The sequence below is a fragment of the Struthio camelus genome, chromosome 13 (genome assembly GCF_040807025.1).
Source record: "Struthio camelus isolate bStrCam1 chromosome 13, bStrCam1.hap1, whole genome shotgun sequence".
NCBI classification, from domain to species: Eukaryota; Metazoa; Chordata; class Aves; order Struthioniformes; family Struthionidae; genus Struthio; species Struthio camelus.
The window spans coordinates 1774345-1791891 of NC_090954.1; the positions used below are offsets into that span (position 1 = coordinate 1774345).

The 17547-nt window shown below is 51.9% G+C and overlaps 1 protein-coding gene across 6 annotated transcripts in view; it reads right to left on the reverse strand.

Annotated features, from left to right (window-relative positions):
* The window catches only part of ARHGAP26 (Rho GTPase activating protein 26), a 190764-nt gene that overhangs the window by 34223 nt on the left and 138994 nt on the right, over window positions 1-17547 (reverse strand). For all 6 annotated transcript variants that reach the window (XR_011143861.1, XR_011143862.1, XR_011143860.1 and 3 more), the window contains exons 19-20: window positions 11994-12132; window positions 5390-5543 (exon numbers count right to left, since the gene is read on the reverse strand). Coding sequence is in view for 3 of the 6 variants with exons in the window: in XM_068959244.1 (XP_068815345.1) it covers window positions 5390-5543; window positions 11994-12132 (293 nt within the window). In the remaining 3 variants the exon portion in view is untranslated. The remainder of the gene's footprint in view (window positions 1-5389; window positions 5544-11993; window positions 12133-17547) is intronic.

Below are 17547 nucleotides of genomic sequence, written 5' to 3' on the forward strand. Positions count from 1 at the left end.
GAACTCAGCTGCAATCTGCGGGGAGAAGGCGAGCAACGGCCCAAGGCTTGGTGGTCCCGGGGTTCATGCAAACGCCAAGGCAAGAGAGGCAGCAGAAGCCGGAGGTGGCCACGCGAGGACGCGGTGGTGGCCCTTGGCTTCCGTCTGGGGCTTCTCGCCTCCCTCCCGCCAGTTACGGATGTGCGGCTGTAGAGCACGGAGGGAAGAGGAATAACTCTGAGATGAGTGATCTGCCTTAGGTGCTTGCAAATGTGGTGGGACAGCCTCAATTCAGCTTTTGCAAGCATGTGAAGGAGGCGCTGATTCTGAGATGTTCTGTCCTAAACTCCAGTTAGCTGCATTTTTCGAGGTCTGCATGTGGAAGGTCTGGAGGCAATGATGTGCCTTTGCACAGAGCAGAGAGCTGAAGGCCAAAGGGCAGCAAAGAGGAAATTTTTCCAGGCTCTGGTTCCTGGTCAAGATGTCCTGCTGCAGAGACACTGCTCCATGGGGAAAGCCACTCATGGCCAAAGCTGCAAAGCTGACGGGGACTTAAACACCACAGCGTGCAACCCTGGAACAGCAACAAATCCGCTCCAGGCCGCTCTGCGGGGCGCGCTTCTGCTCCCCAGCGTCCCGAGCTGGCGGCTGAGAGCGGAGGGAATGCGGACACTGCTCTGCAGCAACAAAAAGCCGTAGCTTTTTCTGACCACAAATCTGAGTTTGGCTCTTGGAACATTGTGACCAACAGAAAAAATGCATTTTCCACTTAGCAGATGCCATGCTCTACATGCTTTGTCGTGCACAGGAGAAGGTGACACAAAGCCACTAATGGATAACTCACTGATACTAGGAGACAACATAATAAGCAAAGATTTCAAAGCAGTATTTTATTTTTAAAATGCTAAGAGGCACATCATGTGTCACTGCCATACCATGCCTGCCATCACCTTTGCAAAGGATCCAAAAAGAGGTGGAATAAAATTGGGGGGAAAAAAAGGCTGCAGTTACATACAGAGAAAGGAAGTGGCAGACCCCAGACCAAAACCGAAATATTGATCCCACGTGATGCCCCCGCAGAGCCGCAGGACTAAAGGCAAGGGACGAGCCGCAGGGCACGGTGGGCGCCAGCCCTTCTCCCGCGAAGTGTGAGAGAAATGCCAGACTTGCCGCATCTTTTTTTAAACCAAAGCTAAACCAGCCTTGCGAAGCTGCCACAGTAGGGCCTCAAACAGCTACGCGTTGACTTTAATCAGGCCTTGTTTATATGCCAAACTTATCCCGTCGTCCGAGGGCTGCAGACAAGCCACTGCAAAACCACTCGCTTTTGGCAGGTAATTAAAGCCTCTGGTGGAGACCTCATTTCTGTCAACAGAAAATGACCTTTAATGTGCATGTTTGTGAGCGAGAGAGCAGAGCAGGAGAAATTTGCTGTATGTATGAGGGCGCATTTCGTCCCTTCTGGGAGCGCGGAGGAGAGCCGGGGACGTCTGCCCAGCAGGGAAAAATTGTCCCCGCGGCACCAGGCGCGGGGGGCGAGCGCGTGGGAGTCACGACAAATTCAGTCCAGACTAAGTGCAAGAGCAACATCAGCAGCTGAAGGCACCAAAACGCCCATCCTCTCGCAGCAGAGTACACTGGTGAAAGGCCTTTATCACCAACGGCTGGCGCGTCCCGTGTCCCTTACCGGCAACACTCAGCAGGTCTGTTTTTCAGCGGCGCATTTAGACGCCAGGAAGCGAGAGGTGGGTCCCGTCCGGCTCTGGAGTCGGGTTTGATTTACCCACCTCTGCTGTCGTCCCTCTGGGGAGAAAGAGGTCCCTTTGAAAAAGGGAACGCAGAACCGAGGCCTCTTTTGTATTTGATTTCTTTAGAACTGCTTGTTCTGAAAAAAACCCTTTTTTCTTGCAGAGAAGAAAGCGAGGCTCCCTGGCCTCCTCGCACCTGGAGCGTCCCAGCTCCCAGCTGCACAGCTGAATTTTGGCTGAAGGTCGACTCTCTGACTCTGCAAGTTGATCAGCTTGTGGGCAAGCACCTAGGGAAAGCTAATTATTTCGGAAGGGGTCCTGACACATGATGGCCTGGGCACACGGCTGAAAAATTATAGGAATTGGGGAAGAGCGTAAGAAAAGCAAACAAACTCAGGAAGCAGGACTCAAAGAGGGGTCTCGTAGGACGCGCGGAGAACCCAGCAGAGCACACGAAGGGAGGCAAAGAGGCAGGTACCCTGAGACCCCCCGTTGCCATACGCTGTAATTGCGGGTCGGGTAATTACAGGGGAGCCCTAGAAACTCGGGTTATCTGGCACCACTGTGCAAGGACTGATTGCAGTTTACAGAGCTGCCCAGGACTTACTGCAAAGTCCAGGTTACCCAGCTCTTAAAAAAAAAAACAAGAACAGCTTTTATAGAGGCATTATTTGCACACTACCACAGAGTAACGACGCCGAGCCCCCCGGGATGCCGGCAGCGCTGAGAAGCCGTGCCCCGGCCGCAGGACCGGCTGGGGCTCCCCGCGCAGCCGCGGCCCGCGGCATCCTCCGACCGGGCGCCGAGGGAGAGGCAGCCCCTTTTCTCGCGCGCTGGGGCACCGCTCCGTCGCCTGCACGCTCAGCCAGCGCAGCCCGAGCGAGCTGCTGGCACACCAGGGCTCCGGGACGCACAGGAGCACCAGCAGCGACGCAAAAACCAGCTTAGTCAACTTTTCCCTTACCCACGCGCTTCAGCGAGCAAAGCAAAGCGAGCAGCTGGGAAGAGGTGCAAAAGCGGCCTCGGTAAATTCTGCTATAAAAAGCCTCGCTGGAAACAAGCGCAATGGCAGCGAGCAGCCAGTGCGCTCCGGACAGAGCAAAATCATCCTGATGACCATGCATCGCGCACACTGCATACGGAAACAGAGATCACAAAACCCTTACACGTTTAAAAATACACGTTCCTTTTCCCGCAGTGAGCGAGCAAGCCTGCCTGCTGCGCATGCCGTTCTCCCCAGTCCTCCCCAAATTCAGAGCAAAGATTAAACACAATTAGCTGGTATCAGCCAGCTACAAATAAATAAATAAATAAATAAATAAAGCCAGCCAGTGTATGCTTGACTACTACAGTATTGCTGACGAAAATTTAGCGATAAAATTTTAATGGGACTGAAAATTAGGTTAAAAGCAAATATTTAAAGACAAACTAATGCATTTCAGCCAACAGTAAAAACAACAGCAATAGAGATAAGACCAAAGACAACAAAAGTGGTTCATGCGGAGCACAAACTTGTGTTCGTGGGTAAGCAGCACAGACTGGTTGCAGTGAGAGACATCAATACATAGCGCTTAAAAAGAATAAAACAAAGCCAGACACTTCACTTCTCCCTGAAAGAGCAGCTTAAATTTAAAGATATTTGTTTTACATAATTGGGGTATAAAGAAGAAAATATTTGCTTTGTAGTAATATACACTTTAAGATTCACTTTTCAACCTTTATCTCAAAATGGACTGAACACTGGTTTGTTTCTGACTGTGTAAAAATTATCACGTAATAACGGGATATAAGGCAAATAGCACCGACGCCGTCAGAGCGCTGAGAGCTGGCGATGCTGTTCTCGTAATCCCTTCGCGAAACGGCACAGGCCCCGTGACGGGTGGCAAGCGAGCGGCCCCGCGGTCAACCTGCGCCCCTGGTCCTTTGGGAACACCGAGGCGCCCCGGTCCCCGGAGTCCCCCGGAAACAACTGATTTACTCCGTTAAACCTCCGTACGGCTTCCTTTAAGAAAGGGATTATTAGGGAGAGGCAGCTCTCGGAATCTGAGACCCTGCGAATCGGGCACGCGCTTCCCGCGCGGTCACGGCGAGAGCAGCTCACAGACCACGCTCTGCGCCACGCCACGCGATTTTCTCCCCTCCTGGGGCAAAGGAACGCGAATGGGGCACGCCTGACACGACAGGCCCGAGCCACCTCCGCATCTTCACTCAGGTCTTAAGAGAAACAACAGGCGACCTTACTTCAGAGATTTCCCAGCCTTTGGACGCTTGCTTTTGCAGCCAGGGCAGCATCCCTCTCGGGCAGCGTGAAATCCCCAGGCGGCACTGCGAGGCAGGGAGCAAACAGCTTATCTGTCCCGTTCCCTGGGCCAGTACCAGCTGGGCCAAGCACAAGTTCTGGCCAGTTTCTGCTCACGCCAGTCACGTTTTTAACGGCAGTAATGACGATCAGAAAGAAGCAGAGCCGACAGATAAGAACCACTGCTTGCTTTCTGCGCACAGGCTTACGCAGGCAGCAACGCCAGCCGCAGATGGCCGGAAGGACAGACGGACGGACCTCTTTGCCCGCTGGAAACCCTGCGGGCGCAGGGCTGAGCCGCCGCTCCGCGGGGCAGCAGGGACCCACGCACGGCGTCCCTGACCCCCAACACTCAGTCCCCTGCGGGCAGCCAAGGCACCGGCAGCAGGTTGCACCAACGGTACCAGCTCCGGCTCCGGAGGCTGACACCCCTCGTCGCCCCTACCAAGGCCGAACGCTAAAGCAGGATTTTCCCCAGCTAACGCAGGACTTTCCCCATTTACTCTCAAGGGACTAGAGGTCCCTTCTGTGGCTGAGTGGGAATCTGAAGCTTTTGAAGCCTCTGGGAGGATCGGAGGGGGTGGGAAGGAAGGTCTCTCTTAATTGCGAAGGTCGCTGGATACGGCCGAGCGGAGAATTGCCTTGGCTCCGGCAGCGCTCGTCGCGGCCAAGCCGCAGCGGGCACAGGGGCTGGGGAGCGCGGGGGGAAACGGGCTTAGGCTTGCAAATGCTGTAACAGCTCCTGGAGATCTGAGCAGATCGTCACATGCACAAGAAGGGGAGGCTCTGTGGGAAAATGCTATCAGGCTCCGCAGAGAGGCGAAAGGAAGGAAATTCCCCTCGGCAGAGACGACCATTGGTGCGAGAGCTCAGCTGTGTCGGTTCAGGGGACTTCATAAATAACTCAGCCGTCCCCAGGGAGTCATTGCTAAGGTCGCTATTTTTTCCCTTGAACTTTCCAGATGAAGGAAGCAATAGCAGAAGCAATGGCACAAATTTGGCTGAAGATCAACTGTACTGACAACAGTCATAGAATTTAACTGAGAAGAAAAGTCTTTTGTGTTTGCTGGAGTTATCACCAGCTGGGTCAAACAGTTCAAACAGCAATGTGAAGTTCTGCTTGAAAAATATTCCACATGGTCAAAATCATTGGAGCTGAAACTAGCCAGCAAATACAACCAACAGTAACTAATTCCACCACTTGGACTGAGTTAAAAATGCAGAACACATACCAGGCTCCCATTAAAAATTAAAATGTTAAATTGTGTTCTTCAACAAACTGCTCTGATTCAGAGTACGAAAGAGACCCGATTAAAGATTAAGGATGGAAAGTCTATAAAACACTAATTACCGCTGCACTTACAGTGAATTTGGCCTGTTGGGTTTAATTACTTCTAGTTCAAGATCACTTGAGTTCAGGTTGGGCTGCGGAGCACTGTTGGAGTTGAGGAAGCTGTTTACGTTCGAGGATATGACGGATTCCAGGCTGGAGTTGATGATACTGTTCCTGTTCTCCTCTAAAAAAAACACCAAAAAAACAGGACTCGTCACAGCTCACATATAGCTGCCACTTATAAAACAGTAAAGAACATACTGCTGCAAGACATGAAGTATTCCTATTAATAATCCTTGCCCTTATATAAATAGGGCAGTACCACAGCAGATCCCAAAAGACAGGCAGTTAGTTTACAGTCGTGTTCTCACATATATTATTCTTTAAACTCTAAGAAATAGCAGTTACTTTTTTTTTTTTTTTTTTTTTTAGGGGCAGGTACATTTTAAATGAGTAACACTTCTGGTAAGAAAACATTGATTTTTCTCAAGTCATTAATATTTTACATTCCCAAAGACTTCATCAGTACCCACGTAACCTGAAGAAAATTAAAATGCAAAGTATATGTAGGAATGAATTACTCTGTCAGTGAAACGAGCTACCGAGGGACCGAACGTGCCAGCTGTGTGACGGAGTCGGATAACATTTTAGAGCAAGCAAGGGACAGATCATCCAATTAACGTGTTTCTCAGCAAAAAATGCTTCAGCCTAGGACTCTGCGTCAACTGCTAGTGATCTTTCCTGGTCTGGTTTATAATCAAAAAGCACTGTTATTAAAAGCAGGGGGGAGGAGAGAGAGGAAGGGGTCTCCACCCTGTTCTAATTTTAGCTTACCTCTTCTGAGATACGTATTACCCGGGTGTCAGAAACTCAGCTTTTTACCTGAGCTGGAAAGGCACCTTCATGTCTGCTCTCCCCTGCAGCTCCCGCTGCGGTTGGAGGTCTGGGAGAAGAGTTTGCTTGCCCCAAATTAGAGGGGAAGCTTAGCACCACATCTGACAATTCAGAGGTTTCTTAAGAGTTTCTCGTTTCACTTGATCACGACCTATTGAGAGATTTCTCCCTTATTTGTGTAACTTCAGCAGCTAAGCGTGAAAACATTATGCATCCCAAGCCAATGTCTGCAGCTTGGGCTCCCTTCTCAGCTCTGCACTGGACTACCTAAAAATCACATTAATTCATTCTCATAAGATGCCTTTTCCATATGAGCAGTAGTTGCAACTGTGAGAAACAATTAATATCACTGATGGCGTGGAAAACTGTCCTATGGGAGAGAACTGCCACTTCTGTGGTGATACTTTCATGACAGATAGGCACCTGCTGGAGATCATAATGAGTCCTACTTTAATGATAAATCTCTCAGAGAAATGATTTTTCCTTCATACAGTAATATGATGAAACTACTACTAAAAAGCACACAGCAGTAGGAAATCCCCTGTTTTCCATCCCTTCAAATTGTACAGCTCTGCTTGCCTTAGAAGGAAAATACGTAATGCTCATCCATATGCTGTACATATTTAATAGAGAAATTAAATGAAAACCCAGGATAAGAGGAACTCCTGGTTATATAAAAAGCTAATCCTCAATATACAGCAGAAAGAAATCCCCTACATTTCTGTAAAATAACTGAGCAGTAGTGTTGTCTCATGCAGAGAGGAGCGTAGCACTGTGTAAACTCTTTACCACTGCTTCGAAGATAGAAGATTACATTAGCAAAAGGTCTGTGGATGCAAGGGAGAAAAGCCAAGTCTAAGCTCTGTCACGTTCATTTGCTGGAGTCCCTGAACCTGCCCTGGGCCTGGGCAAAACCAGAGGGCTCAGATGTCAGCGAACGAGGACTAAACCTCAGCCTGGGTAGGGAGATGCCCAGGGATGGAGAAGGAAGGCAGAGAAGAGGGGTTCATTAAAATTGGTTTGCAATCTCATCCTCATGTTACAGCTGGTATGATGGGGGCTGCAGAGCAGATCGGAGCTGCTCCTGCACTATGTCTCACTGCTGCCAACACGCTGTGCTGGAGGGTCGCGCATCCTCTGTCGGCAAAACTGTGCTGAGGAGGCCAACCACAATCTCAGCACGGCTGCATCATTATTAATACATGCATTGCATAATGGTCCTGAAAGTCTCAATTAATTAAGACTGAACTGCACAAACTCCTAAGAAGAAACAGACTTTATCTTCAACTAGCTTGATGGCTAAATTACATTAGGCGGGTTGAAAAAAGTAAATAAAGGATTGAGGAACTTAAAATGACCTGCCAGAAGTCATGGCGATGCTAGTTAACAGTAGCACTGAGGAGAGAAGCTGGTTCTTCCCACCTTCAGCCCTCTGCAGGAAGCATGATGCTGCCACCGACTGCTCCACTGAATGTGGAAAAGGCCTAATGTCACAGAGATCAGCAATTTCTGGAGAGACCATCAACACCATAGTTAAAGTAAAATGTCGTTGGCAGAAATGACATTGTAAGAAATCTCCGGTATATGAGCCTCTTGGCCACAGCTCCCTTTCCCTGTTCCCCTGGAAATGCTGAGATGTTCCACTACAGTAAGTCTAAACAAACTCTGTTTGTACTTCAGGAAATCACTAAAGGCCCTACTTGTATTCCTCTATCCCCCAGAGACTTTATTTTCTTTTGATAGACTCGTTAGTACTTACAATAATCCTTACACATAGTTTGCAAGTTGGCTGGTTAGAGCTGCTCCAGGGTACCTCATGTGCAATCAGGCATCCTTATTAGCAGCGTAGACTATAGGGCCATAGGACAGCTCTGGTTGGACCAGAGGTCTCTGGTCCTACCTCCTGCTCCAAGCAGTGCCAGCTACAAGGCCAGATCAGGCTGCTCAGAGCAGTTTGGTCTTGAAAACCTCCAAGGATGGAAGCTGCACAACCTCTCTGGGCAACCTGTCCCACTGCTTGTTCTTATATCCAGTCTGAAATGAAAGTCTGCATGGTTGAGCTCATCTTCCAAAGGTTACCCAAAGCAAAAGACATGTTAATTATGTCAATAGGTTCCTGAAATTGCATTTCATTAATCTTGATCTCCAAGAAGCCAACAAAGGAGCAAGCATCCTTTATACTTCTCTGTCTCTCCCTTTGTGCCTATGTTTTACTTAGTTTTAAGCAGGCCACTCGGATCAGGATTTTTTTGCCCAACCATGTTTTCCAACTTGCCACCTCCTGGCATATCAAAAGAAAAAAAAACAAACAATCTCTTTAGCTTTGAGTCATACGGGGATCAAACAAAAAGCCATGCTTTCCCTAAACCAAGTCAGAAAAGCTCATAAACAAGAGTGATTTCCCTGGAGTGCCAAATTTAAAGATATTTATTGGCCTATATTTTACGTCCAGCTCCAGCAGCAGGTAATGAGTTTGATGCTGGAACTGTAATTCAATCTTATCTTGCAAGCATGGCGATGGTGGATAGGCTGGAAGAGGAGAGTTCATAAAGTTCAGGCAGAGTACAGCCCCGCTGAGTGCAGACTCTGCTACGAAGCTATGAACTAATGAAAGTCCGCATGGGACTAAGAAGATGACAATGACCAAACCCATGTTTATTTCTATTATTCCTTCACTTAGCTGTATTTTCAAGCTATTTCTTTCAAGCAGGGCTAACTGCCTGGCTACCTTTAGCATTGGAGGGGCCCTTGGTAAAGTTTCAGCTTCCAGAAGGGAAATTGCTTTCATTTACATCAGTCAAGAGAGCACTGTTTGTCCATCCTGTTTAGTCTGATTTAATGTGGGAAGAATGGGAGTGCAGATGGCAGTGGATGGAAGGAAAATACCAACTTGAATAGCAGCTGAAATGGACAGCAAAATGCCAAACGAAACGAAGGCGGAGTGGGGCAGCAGGGGACACAGGGAACGGGAGCGGCAGCGCTTGTGTGTAATAGCTTCTCTAAAGAGAACATAGCAAAAGGAAAAAAAAAATCTACTCTAGCTCTTTAGGGAACTCAAGGTTAGGCTGTATCGGGCATAAGCAACCTGGTTCTGTATGGTAACTTACCATAGCAAGAAAGCATATATCTCAAGCATGTCTCAAACTCTGTCAGTTCCCATCAAAAGCGGTGAGGTAATGTGGTTATAAGAAGTTTCTGCGTCTCAGTCGTGCTGACTGAGGTATAAGAGCTTCATGATGAAAAAGATTATCCACACAGGAGATATGAAGAGGCAAAAGTGAAGAAAAGTAGAGCAACAAACTGCACAAATATTGACAAGAAGACAGAGTGGGGGCAGCAGATGAAATAAGAGCGAAATTAACCCTGTCAAAGGACTTAAAAAAATAAGGCCAGTCCAAATCACTCCTGAATGTTTGCAACTGATTGTGCAGGTTCTGAACCAGTACTGCCATGGACAATCTTCTCAAAGTGCAAAACCGGGAAAGTCCATCAATTACCCCATGCTGAACCTCTACCAGACTGCAGGGCCGTGAGGAAAGGCCGAAGGAAGGCAGATTTGAATTGCGAGAATGTATTCTGAGGCTACATCTCATTATTTCCAAGTATGTTCTGCCCAAGGCTGAAGTCGGAAAATAAGCTCTATAAGCCTAACAAATCAGTGTCAACTGCCTGGGTAATCTAAGAACTAGCTACCAGCCAATATTGAATTAAAGTCACTATCAGCCAAGAAGCTGACTGTTGCATGTCTTCAGCATTCCCCCTGCTCTTCAGGCTCCTCTGAATTGCCTTTCTCTCTTCCAATATATATTAAGAGGTATAAGCAACAAAAGTGACAAACAGCATGCCAAGTAAACCTTGAGCACCTTGCTGCCTCTGAGGATGGTCAGGCCAAATCCTGCGACTCTGCGAAGCCCAAAAGCTGCCAGCGAAGCGCTCAGAGGTAACCCATGCTCCTCTGTCTCGGGCTGCTAGCAAACACCGCTGGGAGCTGGCAACAACCGCACTATCCTCCCGTGAGCCCAGAAAAGTAGCACTATTTCTATGGAATTGGTCTTGCCAGTGAAGCAGCCCTTAGACAAAACTACGTGGGTGCAGTCAGACTTCCAGATAGCTCAACAGGAAGACACCGTATTCTGCTGTTGCTCAGCATTGATATGGTGCTCAGTTCAGCTCAGGTTGCTGTTCAAACCCTTGCTCCTCAGCCTCACACGGAGCTACGTCCACCCTCAGGTCAGAAAAGAAAGGAAACCTTAAACTGTTCATCAACTGACACATGCAGCTGAGATGACACCAAAAAGAAAAAAACGGTTGTGGTTTCTCATGTGCTTGAAGGAAAGCTGCCGACATAGGGAATCTCGGAGCAGAGGTGGTGATCCCTGGGGGCAAGGCAGGGAATACAGACCGGTCAGGAGGAAAGCCGAGAAAGCATTGCTTCTTGTGTGAATAAATCAATACATAAACTCATTTCCTCTTTTGGGTAAGGTGGAGGTGGGACATGAAGGAACCAGTAAGCAGGTGACTCTCAAATCTAACTGTTCCGTTAACAGCAAACAAACTCATTAGGCCCCGAATTTTCAAAAGCAGCTTCCGACTTTTGCTGCTGCACTCAGAATGACATGGTATGCTATTTTCAGCGCATGCATTGATACTCTCAGTACTTCCTTAAAAAAACATGTATTACTATGACATCCTTCAAAATGAGAGTGCCTGATAATTAATGGTAACTTAATCAGAGACAGAGAAGTTCAAATGTTTGAGTCAGAAGAGTAAACAGCAGCCACATCTGTGTGCCGCGCAGTGCCAAGTTATGGTGCGGTGCATCAATTCAGGTCTTCCCTCTGGCTGCCCCGCTCCTCGTCCCCTTCTCTGGCTCCTCTGGAAGCATGTTAAGCCAACTCCACTCACTCACACACCACAGCAAACCCCAACAGCCCCCCAGACTATCTGCTCTTTTCACCAGGTTAATTTTCTGCCATTTTTGCAAACTGGACCGGTTGCTGATGAAGGTCAGGACCAGCTGGAGGAAGGCGGTGGGGAGTGCACGGCCAGGAGGGATGGGAGAGCTGTTAACGGGGCTCACATCGCAACGTGAAATGACAGCCCAAGCAGGCACCTTAATTCCGCTACATGAGTAGGGATGGGACATTGACCCTTTCACTTAAATATCTGGAGCATCAATTAGCGACAGAACTGGAAAGATGATCTTGAACGTTTTTAAATCGCAGCGGTACTTCATCCTCAGAAAAATGCAGAACCTCCTGGCCGAGGTTTTCCTTTCTGTAAAAGGAAAAGCGTCTGGGGACATCCAAGCAGGATCACCTTTTGACGGTTCGGCTGGCTGTCCATCCCTGCCGCGTGTGTGCTGCCCGAGTGCAGGAATACCTCTCCAGCAGCTGGTGGGGGCGAGGGCGGAGGGTCAGCGGGAACATGAGAACGGGAATGCGGAGAAGGCCGTGAAGTGGGGAAGGGACGGCATCACTTTATACTGCGTTAATGCAGCCTCAGTTCAAGCCCCTGGTTAAGGGCTTGGATGCCAGACAGTCTTCACATCGCCCGTCAACGTGATATTGTAGAAAACTGAGGCCCTATCTGGATGCAGGACGCATCTCTGTCATCGGCATCAGTAAGAGCAAAACTGCATTTTGTGGCATGAGAATTAAACTCTGCCAGTTACAATTAGGGCTAAAAGACAGCACAGCACTGTGCCGTGCGCCGCCGCGTTTCGGGGCGGTACACTTACGCTTCTCGTTGGGCTGCGCGGTGTGGAAGAGAGTCAGGGGTCTCTCGCTGCAGGAGGGCGGCTTCGAATCCGTGCTCTTCTTGCGAGATAACAGCAGCTGGGAGTTTGACGGTGGAGTCTCGGGCACCGTGTTAAATATCTAGCAAACAATAATAAACAGGCTTTACGTAAGCATCACCCTTTCAAACAAAATATCTGTTGTCTACCTGCCTGGTCGGAACGCCTCTGCGATCACTTCAAGAACAGCATCTATGGAAGATACGTATTCAACAGGATAACAAGTAACGTGTACAAGTATCTGAAGGGGGAGTGTCAAGAGGATGAGGCCAGCCTCTTCTCCGTGGTGCCCAGCGACAGGACAAGAGGCAATGGGCAGAAACTGAACCACAGGAAGTTCCATCTGAACATGAGGAAAAACTTCTTCACTGTGAGGGTGACAGAGCACTGGAACAGGTTGCCCAGAGAGGTGGTGGAGTCTCCTTCGCTGGAGATATTCAAAACCCGTCTGGATGTGATCCTGGGCAATATGCTCTAGGTGACCCTGGTTGAGCAGGGAGGTTGGACTAGATGATCTCCAGAGGTCCCTTCCAGCCTAAACGATTCCGCGATTCTGTGATAACACTGGTGTTTTCTGAAATTCCACGTTCCCGCCCTGTTGGCGCTCCTTTCCTCTCTGCCGCCCCCAGGATGCCTCTTGTGAGACACGAAAAATCCTGATAATTGGTGGCCTTCTCCGTTAGGAGGCTATGTGAGGCACCTAGGAGGCGAGAGGGAAAGAGCGCCCGGGGCGACGACACGGAGAGCGGCCGGCCGGCCGGCCCCAGCCCCGGGACGTGGAGCAGCTTGGGAACCCGCGCCGCTTCCCGCCCCAGCTGCCGGAGAGCTGAGCGATCGCGGTTTTCTAGGGGGGAAGGGAATTTTAAAACTGCAGAAACCTGAAGAGCAGCAGCTCTGCTGGCTGCTGGCTTTCGGCTGTCTGTTGTTCCTTGCCCGCGACAGCCGGCTCAGACAAGGCCAGCGCTGCCTCCCGAGCAGGCCGTCCACGGTCTCCCCTCGCGCGAGCGGGCTCGGCCCCGTCCTTCGGCGTCCTCTCCTGCTCGCCCTGGGCCTCCGGAGCGGCCGCAGGGCAGCAGGGAAGCCGCGTGGCAGGGGCAGCGCGCTGCCCTCGGGGACGGAGGTGCTCGACCAGAGCCCGGGGCCGCCAGGCCTGGCTGCAGAGGCAGCCGCTCCCTTGCGGAGAGCTGTAAAATCCTGCCCGCCAGCCAGCGCGAGGGACTGCCAGAAGTTAATGGGTTTGTTTCACGTAACAACAACAAAATCTGCGCAAATACACATCAAACCGCCATGCTGATTTTTATAAATAAATGCTAAAAAGCCAAGACGCCTTAGCCAAAAACGTTAATCTTGCATCTCTCCCAAAAGCACGAAGAAGCAAGTGTCAGTGGCCGCCGCTACGGCCCTCGGAGAAGCACTATTAAACTGTTCGCAGAGGATCAGGCGCCTCACAGTCACCTTAATAAACACAGATTAACTGGCTCAGCGCAGGTGTCAGAGGGCTCCAACGCTTTGTGTGCAACAACCACCCCGACCCGCCGGGCGCCCCGTCCGCGGCCGCGCCGCGCCGGCTGACGCGACGGCGAGCCGTGCAACAGCCGCGCGCTTCTCCCGGGAAGCGCTACGGATTCGGGTCACAAACGCCAGCCATCGCCGCCGCCTGCCCCACCGCCGAACCCGCCGGCCGCCGCACGACGCCGAGCGCTGCGGCCGCTTCCTCTAGTTGCGGATCCGCCGTGCTCAAGCTGAGGTGCAGTTTTGGAGCCCGCAAACCGTGTAAGGAACGGGAAACAGCGATGAATCATCATGCAAAAATTCCCCCCACACTGCAGGCCCCGACGCAGGCCCCGACGAAGTGAGCAGTCGAATCTGCCTGTGCATAGTTGGCCACGCTGCAGAACAGATGGATGGATGACGTAGCCCCGCTTCAGGTCCTCCTGACGAGCTCTGCTGAGCTCAGTCACACATTTCATTTACTTTCATGCATTAGTTGATGAGGAAGCAGCCGCAAGCTTTGCTTTTTCATATGCGACACAATTCCTCTCCACCGGGCTTGCTTGCGCAAGCCCGTCTGCAGTGGCGCCCATCTGCAAAGGGTGGCTGCCTGTGCCACCTTGCGCCCGTCCCCGGCGTCCCCGGCACTCGGCCTCTGCCACCTCGGACGCGGGGGCGCAGGAAGCACGTCTAGCTCGGAAGCGCTAGTCGTAGCGCACTGCTTACCGGGCTAAAACCTTACACAACCGCACGTGCTTCAGGTGCCTGTCCCGCCTGGTGGGACCCACTCGTGGCTCGCTCCTTCTACACGCCAAATACAGCCAAATACAGCTATAGAGCGCTCCTCGGCAGGGCCCTCTGCGACGGGGGCAGGAACGGGTTACAGGGGGCACCTTGCCTGCACCGTGCTCCACTCTCCCTTCCCACAACCGGCATTTTCTCCTTCAAAACACTCTTGCCTTCGAATTGCTTTTCAGCACTGCATTCTACTTGGCAAATATAGTGAAATATATAAAACAAGCAAAATAAAAGCATTTATTTATGAATTTTATGGAATGATTTCCCACAGCATAGTTGAAAACAAGCTTCTAGGTTGTTTCCTTTTTTTTTTTTTTTTAAATCTTTATTAAGAGACCAGACATGCTCTTAAATTATGAACGTAGCGACTAAAACCAGCCTCAGCTTGCAAGGAACTTGCATTCTTTGAGGCAGCTGCAGCGTCATTATGGTCCCCACCGCATCCTTTCCGTCCGCCCTCCCCATCAGGGACTTGGACGCGCTCACCGCGCTCCGGTGCTGGGCTCTGCAGGCTGCGCTTCGCTCACTGCACGAGGCTCAGAAAATACGCTTCCTCCTGGCCCTCCTGCTACGCTCTACACTTCTGCTACTCCTTTTACCAATGCCCTTTGCCCCTCGCGCAGCAAACCCCAGAGCTGGGAGCGCCGCGGGTCTGCAGAGCCGGCTCCCTGCCGGCGTCCTCGCCGCGCCGCGGGCGACCGCTGAGCCGCCCTGCCGCATCTCCCCGGCAAAGCCAGGCAGCAAATAAAGAGAGGGCGACTTCTCGGAGAGGTCGTTCTGCAGCCGGGACGGGGCAAGGAGGGGAGCTCAGCGGAAGGAGCTCCAAAAAGCGCGAAAGCCGCTAGGGCATCTCCGCGGAGCGAAGGCAGGCGAGCGACAAGCGGAAGCGATCTGGATGCGGAGGCATCAACATTAAAACCGCTCTCTGCATCACCTCCGAGGGGCACAGAGCACACGGCCTAAATTTAGCTGCTCACGATGCAGAAAAGTCAATAAATAGCTACGTTTTAAAAAGCACCAATGCTTATTTTGAAGGTTTAAAGAGAGGGAAGAGTCTGAAGATTCAAAGAACTGGAAGATAAATAGTTTATCCGACGCTTGCCTTTGCCATTATCATCCACCCCGAAGCGACACAGACCTCGACCAGCAACGGAAACCGCCTCTGCTGGGCTCAGACCTGCAGCTCCGCTTCCCGGGGCTCGGGCATCAGTTGCACGAAAACCCCATGCTTCTTCCTGTGCGCGTTTTCCAGGTTTGTTCTGCTCTCCAATCTAACGAGAAAAGAGCTTCGACGCGGTCGCTAAGTCGCGGAGCAGAGCTGCGCTGCACCTCTCCGGCTGGCAGGGTCCGGCGCCCCGAGCGAGGGCAAGCGCGGCGCGGCCGCAGCGGGAGCAGGGCAGGCAGCAGCGCCGCGCTCCCTGCCTTCGGCCCTCCGCCCCCCGCCGCAGCTCCGCGCTCCCCCCGACACACCGGGAAAGGCCCGGCAGCGCCCCGTCTCGCACGGCGCCTCTAGGCCCTTTCCTAATAAAAGACGTTTCAGCCGCTCAGGCTTCACGGCAGCAAATCCGTCTCTTAATCTTGTAACGCTTTAAAACAGCAAGCTTTTCCAGGCGAGGAAAATAAAAGCTCTGGAAAAGAAAATAGATAGATACCTGCAATTTTCGAAATCTTAAATGCCAACACAGGCAGTAATATTTCAGCATGCCTTTTGGCTAACTTTTCATTTTTAAATCAGAAATACAACGTTAAACGGGAACTATTTGAGTAGACTAGCCACACGCTACAGCGTCCTTATTTTTTTATGCCCCAGACTCCTCGTTCTTGGTTTGCCTGTCATGGCAACCTCCAGAGCCGTGCGAGAAAAACCATTTTCTCTACCTATCTAATTATTTGCAATCAGCACATATTTTATAACAAAACATTACTTAAAAAAATTAATCACGATCTAAAAATCAATACTGCAACAGACACCTACGCCGGTACGCGTATTTTGCGTTTGCATTCACAAACGCACACGGAAAAGACCGGGAAAGGTTAACGCGCCTCCCGAGGGCCTGGCGGCCGCGCCAGCCTCGGGGAACGACCCGGCGCGCGCCAGCCCCGCGACGGCCGCGAAGGCCAACGCAGCAGCGCGGCGCCCGGGCGCGCAGCCGCCCGCCCGCGGACAGCCTGCCTGCAAGCGCTGGGGGCCGCCGCGCCGCTCAGCGATACCGCGAGGAGGGCCGGCCGTTTGCGCCCCAGACCTGGCAACCTACCGCGTCTCCGGCACCCGCTCAACTCTGTGGATCCGACGCGCGGGCAGCGCGCAGCGAGCTGCCGCGTACCGCTGGGGACCGCCCGCAAGTCCTCGCCGTTCTGCCGACGTCGCTTCGCCGCCGCGCGTCGATCCCGAGAGCCGTCATCGGCCAGGCGGCAGAGCCGCCGGACTACCCGCAGCCCGTCCCGCGCCGCCCTCCTCGGCCCGGCGGTCCCCCAGGCCTAGCCAGGCTGCCGCGCAAACCAGGCCAAGCGACGCCGTCACCAACCTTCCCTTTCGGGTTGCCCGACGACAGCAACGGCGTTTAGCAGGGGAGGCAGCCCACTTACCTGCGGGAAACAGAACGTATCCTACCAGACATCTGCTGATTGCCAGAAACCGTCCAAATCAATTACGTCTTCCCCGCGAACGTACTTAATCACAAACCGCGGCTGTGAGTCACCGGGGTAAAACAACACAAAGCGGCGGCAGCGCAGGCACAGTCTACTTGCACGTCGCTAATCACCCGCGTTAACTGCTGGGCGAAACATCGACGAGGCCAAATCAGGTCGAATTAAGAAACACCCTGAAACGCAACCGTTCCAAAGACGGAGACGAGCTAGCGCTGACGCTGATTTCCAGGGAGGCTTTTCTCGCCAGCGGTTAACGTTTGCAGCCTCCCCGCCTCGCGGGCTCCTTCCTGAGAGCCCCGGGCAAACGGTGGCGTTGCTCCGCAGGCACGCGGCGTGCCAGACCCTGCGCTGAGCGGCGCGCACGCGTCCGGGGCGCTGCACGGCCCTGAGCCCGCCGGCGCACCGCGGCCGCACGCCGCCATTTCGGCGTTCCCCGCGCTAAGCGCGAGGAGCAGGCGCGGGGCCGGCACGCCGACCAGCAGAATTAAAGCGACGAGGAACGGACATAGCCAGCTTGCAGCCTTCACCTCTCTGCTGGGCCACGAACGACCTGTGAGGA